This window comes from Drosophila hydei, unplaced genomic scaffold, assembly GCF_003285905.1.
Source record: "Drosophila hydei strain 15085-1641.00,03,60 unplaced genomic scaffold, DhydRS2 tig00008114-arrow-pilon, whole genome shotgun sequence".
NCBI classification, from domain to species: Eukaryota; Metazoa; Arthropoda; class Insecta; order Diptera; family Drosophilidae; genus Drosophila; species Drosophila hydei.
Genome location: NW_022045827.1, coordinates 4,599,375 through 4,616,237, shown reverse-complemented (window position 1 = coordinate 4,616,237; position 16,863 = coordinate 4,599,375). Strand labels below are relative to the sequence as shown.

At 39.7% G+C, this 16,863-nt stretch overlaps 1 protein-coding gene across 2 annotated transcripts; it reads right to left on the bottom strand.

Moving 5' to 3' along the window:
* Window positions 1–398: 398 nt before the first annotated feature.
* Window positions 399–7,218, bottom strand: LOC111599470 (V-type proton ATPase 116 kDa subunit a). Of its 2 annotated transcripts, none has more exons than XM_023315140.2 (4): window positions 6,970–7,218; window positions 899–3,111; window positions 659–830; window positions 399–593 (listed from the first exon to the last, which is right to left on the bottom strand). In XM_023315140.2, exons 2-4 carry the CDS (start codon window positions 3,087–3,089, stop codon window positions 500–502), a joined length of 2,457 nt encoding a protein of 818 aa, XP_023170908.2. In that variant the 5' UTR covers window positions 3,090–3,111; window positions 6,970–7,218; the 3' UTR covers window positions 399–499. The 2 variants fall into 2 exon arrangements, with proteins under 2 accessions (XP_023170908.2, XP_023170907.2); XM_023315139.2 differs by lacking the exon at window positions 6,970–7,218 and adding an exon at window positions 6,785–6,909.
* Window positions 7,219–16,863: the final 9,645 nt, after the last annotated feature.

Genomic DNA, 16,863 nt, shown 5'->3' with positions numbered 1-16,863 from the left:
GATTCTCACATAGTTCAGAATGCGTTCAATTATGTTTGATCCAGTTTGAGCTGGGTTTTCGTGTTATTACTCAAATTGCAAGACATTCAAAAGGTTTCTTAAATTCACAATTCAATGCGCCCGATAGACAGAAAAACTGACAACATAATTTCAGCATATGACATTTTTTCTAATGAGAAAAAAGTTTTCGCAGCACTGAGCAGAGCCAAAGCCAAGCAAATTTGCTTTGTGATTGTCACTGATAACCATACTTTGAGTGTGTGTGTGTGTGTGTGAGTGTGTGGCACTCAATCTGCAGCTGCCAGCTGGTTGACCAAAGCAAACTGTCAGAAAGCATCTGACAAACATTTGTCGTCGGGCTGACAAAGACAGAAATGAGCAAAGCAAATAGAAAAATATGCATATGAAAAACGAATTTATTCTTGTCCCGAAAACACACAGAAAGGCAACAAAATTTGCAAATGCTTTGACAACCCGATTTGATAGTGCGTCCCGCGCCCTAGTTCTCGCCATCGTCTTCCAGTATTTGCTTAAAGCAGAACGGCGCAAAGGCATAGCCGGCGCCCTCATAGAACTTGCTCATGAACTCGACCCTAAAATACGAAATCAGTTTGCATGAAATAAATTGAAAACTTTATGGAAATCTTCTCAAACTTACCAATGCAAGCGCAACGTGTGCAAGAAGGCCGAGAGACCCTCGATGAGCACCAGAATGCCCACGGTGAGCACTGACCAGGCGCCGAAGGTCAGGAAAACGGCTATGCAGCCTACATAGCTGGAAAAGATGAAACCATTGGAGAACACCATGTCCCACAGCACCTCAGAGAGTTCTGAAAGAGCAAAGCAATTGAGAGTCAGAGAGAGAGAGCCAGAGAGAGAAGGAGAAAGTTGAGCTTACGTGCATGCGCCAGGGACAAGGCCCACAGTCGCAGGTAGGAGGCCGTGTGAGAGATCGTGCTGAGCACGTACTCAATGGTGTGTATGGCCTGCTGTATGTACACCTCGCTCATGGGCTCATTGTCGCCGCCATGGCCATGGCCGCCTGAGGGCGCAGCAGCTGTTTGATTGGGCGCTGGCAATTGCTTTCCGCGCTTGGCCTTGATGTAGAGCGGCTTGCCCAGCAGCATCCAGGGTATGCAGATGACGGCCACGATTACGAAGATCGTTTGTATCGTATCCTGACCCTCGAACATGTACTCCTTGCAGCCATCTAGCGGCTCCTGATGTCCCATGAGCATCATGTTGATGAACAATATAAGTATGGAGGGTGCACAGCCGGGCGACAGAGACTGGTCCAAGCTGCTGTCATTATAGGTGACCCACTTGAAGAACATCATGAAGACCATGTAGCCGAACAGCAGCAGCAGGAACAGAACCTGTGGCACGAACTCCAGAATGATGCTGGCGTACTTCTTGTAATGCACGAAATTCACAACCGACATGCAGACGCCAAAGATCATGTGGAAAACGCCAAAGATAATGGAGAGCTTCATCTTGAAGGTGTTCAAGAAGATGATCTTATTGTCGGCTAGCTGCCAAACGGGATCCAGGCCAAGTGGATAGGTCTTGAAGTTGCTAATATTCGGTCTCAGCGTCAAGTAGGCGATGCTATGATCGGTGACTGTGGAGGTGTTATACTGATTGTGCCAGCCAGATCCAAAGATATTCATTGACTTGGAGAACAGATCATTGTAGACCAGGCCGGTATAAAGAGAGAAGATGCCCATCAGCAGTATGATATAGCGACCGCCAAAGAATATCGTGAATATCTCCTCTTTTATGGAGGCCAATTGGCGTTCCTTGATGATCAGAAAGGCGGCAAAGGCTACCAAGACGACGGCATGTCCCATGTCGCCGAACATCACGGCGAACAGGAACGGAAATGTGATGCATGTGTAAAGGGCCGGGTTCACCTCCCGATACGAGGCCATGCCATAGGAGTCGATTAGGTTCTGGAAGCCGTTCGTGAACTTGTTCGTGCGCGTAAACGTGGGCGGCTGCTCGTTGGTGGAGATGACGTTCATAAAGGCTGGTATGCTGGACTCCGAGATCTTGGAGCCGTGGGACAGCGCCTGCTGCACAGTCGGCAAGTCCCGGACGGGCACCCAGCCCTCGCCAATCAAGCACTTGCCAGTTACGTCCGGGTTGAAGTAGTTGAGTATGTGATAGATGGCTTTCATTTTCTTGACCATGACAGTCCAGCGAGCCAAGTGCTTGGCCGCGGTGCTCAGCACGCGACTGCGGTGATCGGCACTCTGATTGAGCACCATCTTCAAGTCCTCGAGTCTCATATTCACATCCTTGATCATATCGGCACGCTCGTTAGCCGCACTGGGACAGGGATAAACGTCGGCATGGTAGCCCGTGCAGACCTTCTTGATGCGCTGCTTGAGCTGCTCGCCCTGAAAGAAGGCCACAAAAACGGTCTTCAGCACTTTGCGACCCGTCTCGTCGTCCTCGCACAGCCCGCTGATATCGTTGCGCCTCAGGAAGATGTTGCCGCGCGAGATGCGCCACAGCATGCGCTCGAAACTGAAGAAACGCTCCAGCTTGATGACGCCGGCCACAAAGGCCAGTTGGCCGCGTTGAGCTGCCGCCTGTGGCGCCTTGGGATCTTCGGGGTCCATCTGTCGATTGGAGTCCAAATTGATGACTTCCTGGTTGGAAAAGAAGCCCTCGGTGTTCTCCAGCACACTCTTCAGCTCCTGCATGTGCCTGAAGTTGGCATTCAGGCTGGCGCTGTTATCCGACATGTCATGCAGCTCGTTCTCCGTCTTCTCCAGCTGCGCCTCCAGATCGATGATCTCGCGCGGGTTGGGCGCCGATGGCTCCTGGTCAGCGTTGAGCTGTGGCATCTTGATATCATCCTTGCGCAACTGACTTTCTATGTAGCGCACGCGACGCTCCATCTCGTCGCAGCGCCGCACTTCGTTCACATATTTGCGCTGAAACGAATTGACCTGGTCGTTGAGGTCGCGAAACTGGACACAGCCCCTCTCGCCCAGCTCAGCTATCGAGGCGTAGGCAGCCTCCGGCTGCACATACAACTGGCACAGGGCCATCTTCTCGCTGCGAAACATATCGCCCATGGTGGAGCCCTCGCGTCGTTATCTGAAAAGAGCGATAGTCGAAATGAGTCGCCGATTACTATCTGATTAGTAGCTGATTAAATGAAGTGTTATTTATTAGTGTTGCTAGGCTTGGCAGTCGCCTAACGAGTTGCTCCAGCCACTTCTGAGCTGCCATAAATAAATGCTCTCTAGCTGTAAAAATATCTTAATCTAACTAGATTTATTGATTTTGTAAATAATATTTGTGGATTTCTCTCTGAGACTGTAGACAGCAATTCGCTTTGCTATGCGGCAAGTTTATGTGGTAATCATTGTATTGATTGAAGTGAGTTAGGCATTTTCGATATTTGATTCGATTCATGTAGCTCAGTTATGCTGAGAACTTGGACTATTTTGAATGTTTAGTTAACTTGTGGCAGCTGTTGTATTTGAACTTGTTTTGGTTAAGCTTTGATCGTTGCCTTTTCTTAAAGATGAAACCAAGAATCTTTATCAAGTTTTGGCCAAAAATCAGGCAGCAATGCTCCCAAGACCTGGCCTTCTGTGACTTTTCTAGTATTTAAACCAAAAGAGACGATTGAAAGCATGACTATGTGAGATAAAGACGTCAGCGAAGTAGGAGCTGGATAGACTCATAAAAGAATTGAAAAATGGGGGCTGCGCAAGTGTTTAATACCTGAAGTCTGATGGGGTTTATCTTGATGGTGTCAAAATAAATATGCATGAAAAAATTAAGCAATTAAAAAAAATCAAAAATGTATATAAATATATGAATATATCAAATGCTTTTTTTGCCTTTTTCTATAAAATATTCTCATATATATTTTTCTCATATATATATAATACCCAAATGGTTTCAACATATAAGTTGGCAAAGTAAGAAGACTACAGAGATTATATGTCTATATAAAAAATATAAATAGTCCACTTGAAGCTGTTTCACATGCCAATATAGTAGCTGAGTTTACTGCTTCAACAAATAATTAAAGGCCTTGTAATAATTAATTACTTATTCGCAATTATTGTTAAATTAAATTTATCTATAATAGCCGCTTTACTATAATAACAATCATAGACAAATGCAAGCAAATAACTGAATTATAAGATTATTTTAATAGCATTTGATTTGTCAGAATGCTTCTAGGTTGTCGAGACAATCTAAGACCCGTGTGACGTACATTGTTTATGGACATGGAAATCTTAATGCAATGTCCCAATCAATCAGCAACTAGCATTGTAGGAATGTTGCCATGTATATATTGTATTTATGTGAAATTGAACTATTTGTGTACAAGCTATGTCCCAGATAAGATAACACGACTCGCACCAAGATATCGTTTCGCTTTTAGTTGTGCGCTTATCTCAAGTGCTGGCCCGAAACGATGCGTTAATAATTTCAAATTATTAACAATTACCAAGCAATCAGCTGGCTTATATATACACTACACATTAAATATATATTTATGTATATATAAATATTATTTTACAAGTGGCAGCTGGGAGGACTAGGGACAGACTCGGCGGCACTGGGCACATGAATAATGACGCTGCTTGATAGCCATTTTTGTTGTACAGATTGCAGATATTTATGACAGTCTAACTCCAGTGGCCGGCTGTGATTTTGTCTCGCATGTCGGGCCATAAATTTGATTGATTCAGCCAATTTGGCGAGCGGCCTGATAAGCAGCCGCCGCTGTCTCTGCCCGATTTGATAATTGCCTGCGATTGCCATCGGCTCTGTTCAGGCATTAAAGAGCCTTGTGAAGACTTCAACTTTATAATTTACCACAAAAGGAAGTCAAATAGTGTCGGGCATGATAATACGCTAGCTCAAGTGCTCTTCAAACATCAAAAGTCAATAAATTGTAACAATTGCTTATTTCGTACTTGGAAAAAATCTTTTCTCATTTAAAATTCGAAATTAGGTTAATGAAAAAAGTGTTAGATATGTTTAACATAATTAAATTTAACATTTAAATTAATCAGTTCAGAAACGTAAATTAATTTTAATAAAGATATTTATGAAATGTAATTAAATTAATTAAATTATTATTTTGTACATAAAAAAAAATAAGAGAAAAAAAAATAAATTATTAAAATGAATTGATTAACAAATAAAATATTTTGTATTGTAAACTATATAATTAAAATATAATATTTTACAAGCAAAAATCTAATATTTATTAATATAATAAAAAATATATAATTTAAATAAAATTTTTAATATTAAAAAACTGAAGCAAATATATTGTAAATCCCATTGTTTTGGGTGTTCCATTTAACTCTAAGCACTTGAAAATTCATGCTACGTACTCATAGTTCAGGTAGATTTACTGTTGTAGCATTGCCTGCGGTTTTCTATTGTAAATCAAAATTAATGTACGAAAGCAACTGACTTGAGCAGAGCCCCAGGTCTGTGGGCTTGAATATGCCTTAAAGTTGGCCATAAATCGTTTGGCCGAGAATAGGAGCGGAAACAGCACAATAAACTCTAGTTGGATGTTAGCCTAAGGCTGTCATTCTATAGGTACATATCCTGTATATATAGTGAGTGGTAAATGTGGGCTATAATTACGGCGGGGTCATTGCAGAGTCGAGCAATCGACGCTGCGCTTAGCTCATTAAGGAATCCGTTTGCTGGCCGTAAAAATATTATCGGTAACGTAATAATTTGCACAACAATTTATGCACTCAGGTGTGTGTGTGTGTGTGCGTGTGTGTGTGTGGGGTGCTGTTTTCACATGATCCATCACGTGCTCTGACGTCACCCACGAAGGAGTGTACACATGTGTGTGTGTGGAAGTAGTTTAGCATTTGCTTGCAGGCAAATCGAAGTCGACGTTTAACGGTCGGGCAATTATCAAAAATCAATTAAGATACGTTATCGCAAGACATGTCGCTATTAAGATTAACGTAATTGTCTAGAATATGGCTTTGAATAATTGCGCCTTACGGGTGCTCAGGGGTCCTGTGAGCCTGCCTATATCTATGTGTGTGTGTGCGTCGAGCCACACTGATGGCCACTCTAATTGCTTTGCGGGTGGCTGTTTATTTACTGACAACACTGAACATTATTTTTATATCCCTGCCGAGGATTACAGCAGTGCGAAGAGCGTTTATGATAAGAATTGGATTTATGAATGGAAGGAAAGCTTTTATGAAATACTTAGCATAATTTAAGTAATTATATACTTGTGTTTAATGTATGAATAAATATACAAATATTTATACATGACAATTATTAAGTTACATATATAGAGCAAAGTAAGATGAGATCTCTGAAAATATATTTTAAGTTAACTTTCTCATCCACAAGTCCCACTTTGACACAGGCAAATAATTTTATGTGAATATAACAATTTTTGATATTTCCCAAGTTTATATATATTAAGCTCATGTTGCTATTAAATTCATTCACAATGGTCTTCGCACTGCATTGTTCTACAGTTCATGTTATTAAAGATCTTTTATAAGCACTTAAATAAACTAAAGCAAAATGTTTAATTTGTGACATTGTTTAGGGCTTATCTGGAAGCAATTGTGATAACCCCTCGTGGTCGATTTAACCCGCAACGGCGCAAATAATCAAGTTAAACAATTCAAAGCAAACGAGTTTGCCTTGGCTCATGAGTCACTTTGTTGAAAACATTTTCACTTGCTTCTTAAAATATTAGTTTTTAATGGCATGTGTGCAGCATTTAGTGCGCGCTTACATTGAAGATTAGAAAATGAATTGGTTTTGCTTGTAGTTTCTCTTTTTTTGGGCTGTTTTTGTAGCAGTTGTTCGCGACCTGCCCAGACCAACGGCGCTTTGTGGACTGTTCGATCGAGTTGGCGCCCATAGACCAGGTAGCTTTTGCCAATTAAACTACGGTTAATCTACACTTGTCGTACACACCTACACACACAGACGTAGTTGGAGGCCAGGGTATATAATCTGTGGGGCTTTTTATCTCGGCGCAACAACGCAAACACTTTGCGATTTCTGTTTGTGATTGCGTTGCTAAACAAGCCTTTGATAGACGCGTTGCTGGTTCTGTGCCAAGGAGTGGCACTGCAAGAGAAAGGCGGGGGCTTATCACGAGTTTACGGTGCGCCTAGCCGAAGTTAATACGGCAATCGGCACAGACTAACTGAAATAGCTAACAGCCTTAGCTGCCAAACAGCCATATCAATTGGATCAATGATTGAGCTCGAGTTGCTCAATTTCTCGATTGCAGTGCTCGACGCGGCTATTATCATGTGACAACTATCAAATGTTAAATTGTGATATCTTTAAATTGCGTTCGACTGTAAAGCAACAGACGTACTATAATATCATCCATCGATCATGGCACTGTGATAGGTTGGAATGCTTTACAAATACAGCGCGACTGTTATTCACTTGAATAATTCAATTCTATTTACAGATTTTTTTTAAATAAATATACTTAAGTTATAAATATTAGCTTATTGTGTTATTAAATATTGATTTATTTCTTTAACTTTTCGCTTCGCAGAACTTTGCTGATTGGTTTCTGCTTTTGCTTGTTTTTCTAATCTCTCAGTCATGAGATTCGGTGGTATTTTTTTTTTTTCTAAAAATATGCGCTCTATATCATATAGTTCAATTTTTAATTAGGCTTATCTTAAGCTGCCTACGTCCAATAGATTTCAAAGATTAAACATGTTTATTTATGATTAACTTATCTGGAAATGTGCTATATTTGTTGTGTGCAACATTTCTATGAAAATGAGTGTTGAAAACATTTTTCTTATTTCTATTTTTAATTTAAGAAAAATATTTATAAATAAGTTAAACGAATTTGTTAAGAATTGGGCTTAAAATATATTTTTTATTCGATAAAAATTCATTGTAATTATTTTTCATCAATACTTATTTACAGTTCTTTTATAGGAAGGCTACCATTAAATAGTGCTCCTAATTCAATATTTTTATTTTAAAGTTTGACATTTGTTAGCTCAAACTTGCATATCAAGTTTTTGTGAGCCATTTCTGATTTCTTTCTGTTCCCGAACAGCAGCTCGCTTTTGTGCGATTCTCTTCTGGGTAACAGAAGTGCTTTGAAAATTGGTTCAAGCGGAAGCAGAAATCTACTGACTTCCTGGAAGAATATTTATATTGATATTGATAAGTGCATGAGCTGTTACCTTACTCATTTGTGTTACGATTACAAAGGGATTTCAAAGCAGCTCATTAGCCACTTTACTCACCTGCTGATTGCACTTATTGCAGATTGTGCAATGCCCAAGGATTATCTGTAGGTTTTTTTGTTTTTTATTTTCTGTGTGTGCATTAGACCTACGACAGCGTGATGTGGGCTCAATTGCTTTCCACGGGTCTGAGTCTCAAGTGTTTTGTTTATCAGCGATTTTTTGCGGGTATTCTGGAGTATAGAAAAGCTTATCGAGAGTCACGTGCGTTTTTCTCAATGTTTTAATAAATAATCATGTACACACCCTTATAAATACATATATATATGTATTCACTGTGAATCATATGAAAAAGTTTGGAAATTATCAATGCAGCCATAAATTTTAATGGCGGTACAATTAAAAGACGCAGCAATTGGCTGTACTTTGTTGCCAGCTCATGATTGGTTTATGACGAAAGGAAAAATAGAAAAAGTTAAAATTTCGACTGTCGTGAAGCAAACACATAGCAATTACTCTATTTTCAGATAAGACTAAAAAATAAAAGTTAAATCAGAACTAATAAAAATTAAAAGAATTTGAAACTAATCTAAAAATTCATATTCTCAATCTTGAGAATCTCAGAGAAGGCTTAATTTGTGTTATAAAATCTATGTCAAGCTGGCAATAAAAGCAATATGCTCTCATAACCTTGGAAAGCAGAGTACAAAAGCATAAAATAAATGCCATTTGTAGCACCCACTTTGACGTCAGCAATTGAACTCGTGCCTGGAGATTGCATTCATGGCAATTTATCGGGCAGCTGGCAACCTGTTTAATGGAATTTACCGTTGCTCCTGCTGCTGTTGCTGCTGCTGCTGCTGCTGCTGCTGCTGCTTGGCTATTAGCGTATTATCTGCTCTAAGCTGACGCAGTTGCGGAGGAGTTTTCGCGTGTGCTCCAGCTCCAGCTGAGCAGGCACTTGACTGATAAGCCAGCGCCTGATAACAGGCGAGTACATCACGAGCTTTTTGCTCACTTCACCCATTAAAATTTTCCAGCTAACGAGTTTAAGTGTTCGTATATTATGCTAATTAAATGACGAGTGCATATGTGTGAGAGAGACAGAGAGAGGATGAGTGAGAGAGAGAGAGAGAGAGATTATATGTGAGCGTATGACTGACCGCAAATAAATTGCATGCAACTTTTTGGCACATAAAATTGCAGCTTGGCTCTGCTCTTGCTACGGCTGCTAATGCCACATAATGAAGCTGATAATGGTCAACAACTGGGGTGTAGAACGAGGACACAGCCAAAATTGGCTGCCGCAATAGAAGATGAGCCAGGAATGCAGCCCGGCCAGGCCAGGCCAATGGCAGTTGTAGCCCAGTCTAGTCTAGTGCCGGTCCGCACAGTCGAGTCGAGTCAAGTCCATGCCACGTTCACATTAAATGTTGTGCCGCATCCGTGTGGCATGGAGCATACGGACAAATAGACCAACGGACAACCGCCAGCTAATGTGCGTCACCATTTCGTCTGTTTTGTCGGCCAACAACAGATGTTGCTGCTGCTGCTGGTGTTGCCGCTGCATTGAAAGCCAATCAGAGCCTTCGTATTCAGCTCTGGTGGCGCATCCATTTTGTCTGCTCGTGGCCAATAACTAAGTTGTTGCGTGGCTGTGTGGATTAGTCTAATGCCAATATGTGTAGCAACAAAATGTGGCAGTGGCAGGCGGGCAAACGGGCGGGCGGTCCGTTCGTAAGTGCCTTTTAGTGGTGTGCAGCCAATCGGATTTTGATGTGCTTAGCGTGCAAAAGTGCAGCATTTTCTATGGTCTGCTATTTATTCTCCGCTCCGGAGTGAAACTTCTCTGTTGGCAACAATAAAATTTCATTATCGCTCCGATGTACCAATGCAACCAGTTATGGAATTGTTGAATTTACCTAGGCGCCACTTTATTGCTTTCCATGCGCTCCGCTCATAAAATGTTGATAAAAACCAAAAGCACAATAAATTGGCGATAGTTTAGCCCAGATATAAAATCAGGCGAGCAACTTAGATATTGGAGACTCTAAAGAGTTGGATATAAAGCTAATTCAAATTAAATATAATTTACCAGGCTACGTTTTCAAGAAGGCTTTGCAGTGCTGCGCTTGAAGCAGAAACTCTTTCCTTTTCTTCTATTCAATTCCTTGCAGTTTTTCGTCTTCGTCTATATAGCGCACTTAAATCTAAGTTTAAGTGAGGTGGCCTGTAAGCCAGCATATACATCTTAAAGAAGCTCTTATTTAATCCTTATTCTATTTCACAATATTTCAAGTTCACCAGGGTCCTCTGCATTTCAGAGGATGTCATTTTTCCAGTTTTAGTCTGTTGTTATTTGTTAGTTGCAAGTAGCTGGAGCTGTGACGCAGCAACTCGATTAGCTATATCACATCAGGTATACAACTTTGGATACTAGCTGACGAAATACTTCTACTATAATTTAAAATTTCATCTAAGTAATAACAGTATAAATATTTTCTTCAGCTACTGCTGAAGTGTTCCTCAACTTCGAGTCACTTTTATCTTTCTCCAGCAATATTGCCTTGTAATTAATTGAATATGCATAACTACCAATAAACTGAAACAACGAGAGATACTAGAAATATAGCTTATTCAATTATTTCAAGTGTTCGCCATTAAAATGTTGCTTTTGCTCGGCCCACCTGCCTCGGCGTGTGCCTTTGTGCTGACAACTTCGCACTGCTAATGCGCTTTATGGCTAATAAAATAAAAACAAATGTTTTATAAATAACAATGGCCAAATGAAATTAAAGAGAAAGCAAAATATAAAAAAAATAATGCTAACTAAAAAAAACTGAAAAGAAAAGAAAACAGAAAGAGAAAAACAGTCAACCACTCCTCGGGTGCTGCTCAAAAATTACAGCCCAAAAGTGTGCTACGTAAAATTTCACATTAACAGCAACAATAACAACAACAACAACGACAACAACAGCAACAACATTGAAGTCATTTCGTATTTATTGTATTACCTTTGTCAGCATATCTAACATTTTTGGTTATTGTTGTAGTTGCTGCCGCGTTTTGCTGTTGCCTGTTTTGTTTTCTTTTTTATTTTTTATTTTTTTGTGATTTTTAATGCTTACTTATTATTTTTTGTTGCCGGCTTTACTGTTATTGCCCTGCTGTCATGGCATGCGCACATTGTTTTTCGTTACCATTCAAGATGAAAAATCCAATTTACTCCCCTTAAGCATTCCCGTAATGCGACCTCAAGCCCCTCGAGCTAACGCTCCGCGTGCCGACCCTAACCCATATTTACAAAAAAAAATAAATATATATAAAAGGGTTCACAAAGTGCATAATACAGCTTTTGTTGTTGTTGTTTGTGTTTTTATTTTTTTTTGCTGTTATGTTTTCCACTTTCGTTGCGCACTATTTTCATAATTTCCACGCTCTGCTTAGGGAAAGTGCGTAAAATGTTGGAAAAACGCGCGCTAATATGCAGCGCTTCATGGGAAAATGATTTGTGGCGATTGCTGCTGGCACGCTTCGGATTCTCTATATTGTTTTTATCATCTGAATTGGTGCAGAACTTTGCCAGGGCCACAGTTCGACAGAAGGGCAATAAGTAAGCTTGCGCTTGGAACTTTAACTAGTTTGCATTAAGCTGGATTTAATTCCATGGTAAATTGCTTCAGAAATATATTGCGTTTGCCTTGCACTAGATACGAATTATCTTACATCGAGACCTCAAAGAGGGAGAAAAAGAGACTAGCTAGTCTCTGTACTAGATCTAGGAGAAAGCTCTGACCTGATAGTATTTAGTTTTTATATTTAAAATACATTAAATACGCTTTCGGAAATAAAGCTTTGCAATTGATATGTTCCACATTTAAGCTGATATATAAATGCCAACAAACTAGAATTTAGTTCTGTGAATCGCTCGCAAAATGGACTCAATTTCAACATTGAGTAAAGCCGCCGCAACAAAGCGTATTTTTGAATGTATTTTGTGTTTTTGGGGTTCTTATTTAATTTAATTTATTTCTAAGCGTTTTCGGCATTAACAATAATATTTATGCGCCCAGCTTTGATATATGCATATATATGCGTGCACGTCCATAAATATTTCAATTTGCCGCTACAAATGAATTTTATAACAAATGTTGCACGCAGCGCTTAACCGCAGCAACTGGCAGCTGTGGTCGACTCTCTTCCCCCTCTCTCACTCCCTCTTCCTCCTTGTCTCTTTTATTCTACTATTAGCATGGGTTATAGGAGTTACTCATACGCCGCATTGTGCGGCGCACCGAGCAGCTGCAACGGATATCAGTTGAAAACGTTGCTCGCAACGACAAATTCTCATGGCATCAGCGACACACATACATATGTCCTACTATATAGATATATGTAGGTACATGGTATATAAAAATGAAACGCCGAGCTGCGTCATGTCAGCCATAAACGTCAACTGTTGCTATTGCCTCCCACCGCTGCCCAATCCACTCAGCCAAGGCTCAACTCGTTTCGAATGAGCGCTGAAACCTGCCATTGTAGTTGCTTGTCTCAATTTGCTGCCACACTGCGTATGCGCAACTACATTATATGATTATTTTTTATTTTCATTTTCATTGTTATGACTCGAGTGTTATGGGGCCAACACCAGCTCCAACACCGGCAGCGGCAGCGGCAGCCTGTTGCGCGCGCTCTTCAGCTTAAATTGAATTATAAAAGAATATGTATTCTGCAATTGGTCCTCCTGGATTCGTAACCAGAAGCTGCTTAATTTCGTTGACACTCGCAGTTTTTTGCTGAATAAAATAAGGAAGAAATATATTCAGTAGGCAATTTTTGTATAAATTGAATATATCTCAGAGATAATTTTATATTTATATTTTTGTAATAATGTAAGGATATCGTATGTATTTAAAGTTATATAAAGCAAAGGCAAAATATATATTTTATAAATATATATTTTTAAAATATATATTTTTTAAATTGAAAAACTATCAAAGTTATTTGCATCCTTTCTTCAATATTCAAAAAACATTTCCTTGTTTTCGAGCTATTGCTAAAGAGCTTCTTTGTATGGCGTTTGCAACATTTAATTTAATTCATATATGGTTACATCTGGCAATTGGCATTTTAAAATCAAATTTCCCCAGCGTAAATCTTCAAAAGCAAAAGCAAGCGATACAGATTTGATACGCAGCCAGCCAGCTGAGCCCCTGCAGCCAATTTCGCGCTGTGCCACGCGCCGAGGCAACCCTGTGCCACCCTAGATCACCCTAGGCAATCATCACACCCATTCCACCACCGTCTCCGCCTCTTGTCAATTGCGACACGTTGGCAATGTGGGCGCTGTGCGCATCCTTTGGACCCAGCCAATCCAGTAAAATGCGAAAAACTTTTGCGCCCTGCAGAAAGTTTTGGCCGCAAGGTCGCCAAAAACCTAGTATGGCCAAAAGGTTAGGTTAGACGGTGACGGGGCGCTCTAAATTGGTTTTATTTGAATTAAATTTTGTTTTATTTCATTTTGGGCTGGTTGGGCGCGTTTGGCTTTTTGCTTCAATTGAATTTGACTGCTGTCAATCACGCGCTGCATACGCTTCACTTGGCTCTAAAATTCAAATTTTATGCTAATTTTACGCAGAACGATCAGCGTGTAGGCGAACGGCGTTGGCTGTGCGGAGACTGTTGGAGGCTGGCATCAAAGCCGCCATGGCTGCAAAAAGGGTTAAATGTGTTAAATATTGATTGGTTTAGCTTCAGCTCGCTGATACGCGCTGCAAAGCGGGCCAAACAACAACAAAGTGCAAAAAATAAGAGAGAACGACGTTCAAACGACGTTTTAAGCGCGCTCTTAAAAAGAGATTTGTCAACAGTTGCAATGCGCCAGGGCCCACAGGACGACCAGGACGACGACGACAGCAGCAGCTCTAACTGCGGGTGCACGTAAAAAAAATAGAAGAAAAAATTAAACCTTGTCAGGAGAGGTGGCGTTAATTTGCTTTTGATTATGGCATGACACTGGAAATGGGCGACTAAGCGCCAAACAAGTTCGGCCTTTAAAACAACAACAAAAACATCGCAAGTTGTAGAAAGGTTAAAAGCTGACAATAGCGTGTGATTTTAGCAAGGATAAGGCGAAGGATTCAAATGCATAGCTTAACCAATAAAGTATGCTTAAGGCTATGAGGAGTATAAGATGTTCTACTAGTTTTCTTAATTTGAAAACTTGTTCTATATAATATATTGTAAATTTATTTAATACAATATAATAATAATAATTTTAACGAAGTGAAACGTTAATAGTCTATTAGTCTAATTTTGGCATTTTAACAAAACTCTAATTTAATTTTATAGGGCAGCTTGGACAGCTAAAAAATATTCTTATGCTAACAATAGTAAATAAAAATAGTTTTTAGCTAATTTTTGAATAGCTTAACTTAATAATAAACGTTAAGTTATTTCGAACAAACTTATTTAATTATTTAAATAAATATTTTAAATGTTATATATGTTTATATAAAATTAAATAAATAACTTTATTAAAATTAATTACAAATTATATTTAAAATTCTTACTGCCAAATTTTCAAATTTCTTTCTCTAAAATAAATAATTCTCTTAAGCAGTTTCGGATTTAGCCGCCTTGTCATAGTGTCATAGCATTCTTTGCTTTGCCCCTTTTTTTTGGTGTGTGCGTTTTTCAGTCTGAGTATTTCATACTCGGAGCAGGTTTTTATCTCCAATTTTATTTTAGGTAATTTATAGTTCCTTTTGAGTTGATGTTGATAAATTGTTGTCTGCCAGGCCATAATGCGGCAGGTGGAGGCAGTTTTTTTGTTGCTATTGTCAAGGTGTGTGGCTCGCCCGGTCGGGCGTGGCTTGTGCAGATAATCTACAATAATAAATTTATTGGCAAGCATTTTTGATTTATTATGCATATCAATAATATATATCTATATAAATAGCTCTTCCACATGACACTAATGATGCGGCGCCAGAGTTGACGTTTACCTTTTTGGTTTTCAGTTTTTTCTATATTCTTATTTTATTTTTAGTTTTTTTTTGATTGTGCTTTGTTTTGGGACGGCGCGTGGCGACTGCACATACAAAGCAGCCAAAAATATTGGATCCAAAATGAAAGGATAAAGTTTACAGTACGACCTCGAATGGCTCGAGGCGCTGCAGCCCTGAGCTTAAGATGGGGCCAGTGACGTGGCCCCAGTCGCTAGTTAGTTACCCTTTTTTCCGGCCAACACGCTACGCCATCTCCGCCTGGCACGCCTTCGCATTGTTAATATTATTAACATGGATTTTTACAAGCCATAAACCCATATTTGGCCTGGCCAAGCCTTTTGTGTTGCCACATAAAACGCCAAAGGCGCCCAGCTGTGCTCAGCTCTGGCTGACGCCCAACTCCCTCGCCCGGACTCGCCCGATCTTCAATTCATTCTCCTCGTGCCTGCCATTTTATTAGCGTGTAAAGTTTGCCTTTCATTCCGGACCATCACCGTCACCGTTGTCGTCGGCGTCGTCGTCGTCGTGGACGTCGACATTGCCGTCGCCGGGTCGCCTTAAGTGGCCCAGGCCTCGCTATGCACGTTTTCAATATATATCCCATATTGTTTGGCCGTGCGCTGAGCGTGTTTATTTGCTCTGTGGTATTTATACACGAGTCAGCAGCAGCAGCAGAAAACCTCCAACTGGACCCGGTCATAGCTCTGCGGCTTATGCATAAGATATTGAAATGGGCCACTACTTAGCAGCCCCGACCTCGGCCCAGCCAATGCCGATGCCGATGCCGATGCCAACGTCGACGTCGACCCCTGCCCAAGTGTTATTAATAACGTGAAGCATTTTTATTACAGATATATTCGGCTGTATTAAGGTGCAGCTCTTGGTGCCCCGCCTTCCAATCAGGACGAGCCTATATCCTTTTGGGCTGCTTTCGGCACTGTTAATCTTTAATGTTCACTTCATGGACACGAATGCTGACAGTGACAGCCATAAAAAATAACTGAGCTAATACGGTCGACTGTGACCCGTTTTGCCGTTTCCCCATTTTCCTGTTTTCCCATTTTCGGGGCGAGGCTTTGTTGGCGCTGATTAAAAATAAATTATTAATGTATTTGCATGATTGTTTGCATGATTTCATCATAATGCGATTCTAGTCATATATAAATTAATCCAAAATTCAACAAAGCTGTCAAATTTATAGCTAACATACAGGGCGGATATTGTTAAAATTATGCTGCTCATACAGCAGCATTAGAAGATGTCAAGTGTTAATTCTATGCCATTTAAATCTTATTGATGAATGTCTAAGCGTTCATATTTGGACGCCGAACTTAAAGAGCTGCATAAAAAAGTATTTTAGTAAGGCGAACATATAGATTAATTAATAAGAATTATTTATTTTAGTAGTTCATATCAAATAATTTAAAATAATTTGAGTAAGTTTAGAAAATAAATGAAATAATTTAAATATATAAAAAGCATTCCAAAATATGCAAAACATTTTTTATATTTAAATCAATTTTTGTAACACTATTTTTATAATAAAACATATAAGTTAAAGTGCATAGAAATGATTATTTAATTATTTATATAAAAATAAACTTTTTTTTAAATAATATAGCTTAATT

Bases quoted from the DNA above. Each gene is read 5' to 3' on its own strand.
- LOC111599470 (XM_023315140.2), bottom strand. From the start codon at position 3,089: ATGGGCGATATGTTTCGCAGCGAGAAGATGGCCCTGTGCCAGTTGTAT. The intron at 831-898 runs GTAAGCTCAACT...TTGCTCTTTCAG, and splicing joins CTTGTCCCTGGCGCATGCAC to AACTCTCTGAGGTGCTGTGG. The intron at 594-658 runs GTAAGTTTGAGA...TTCGTATTTTAG, and splicing joins CACACGTTGCGCTTGCATTG to GGTCGAGTTCATGAGCAAGT.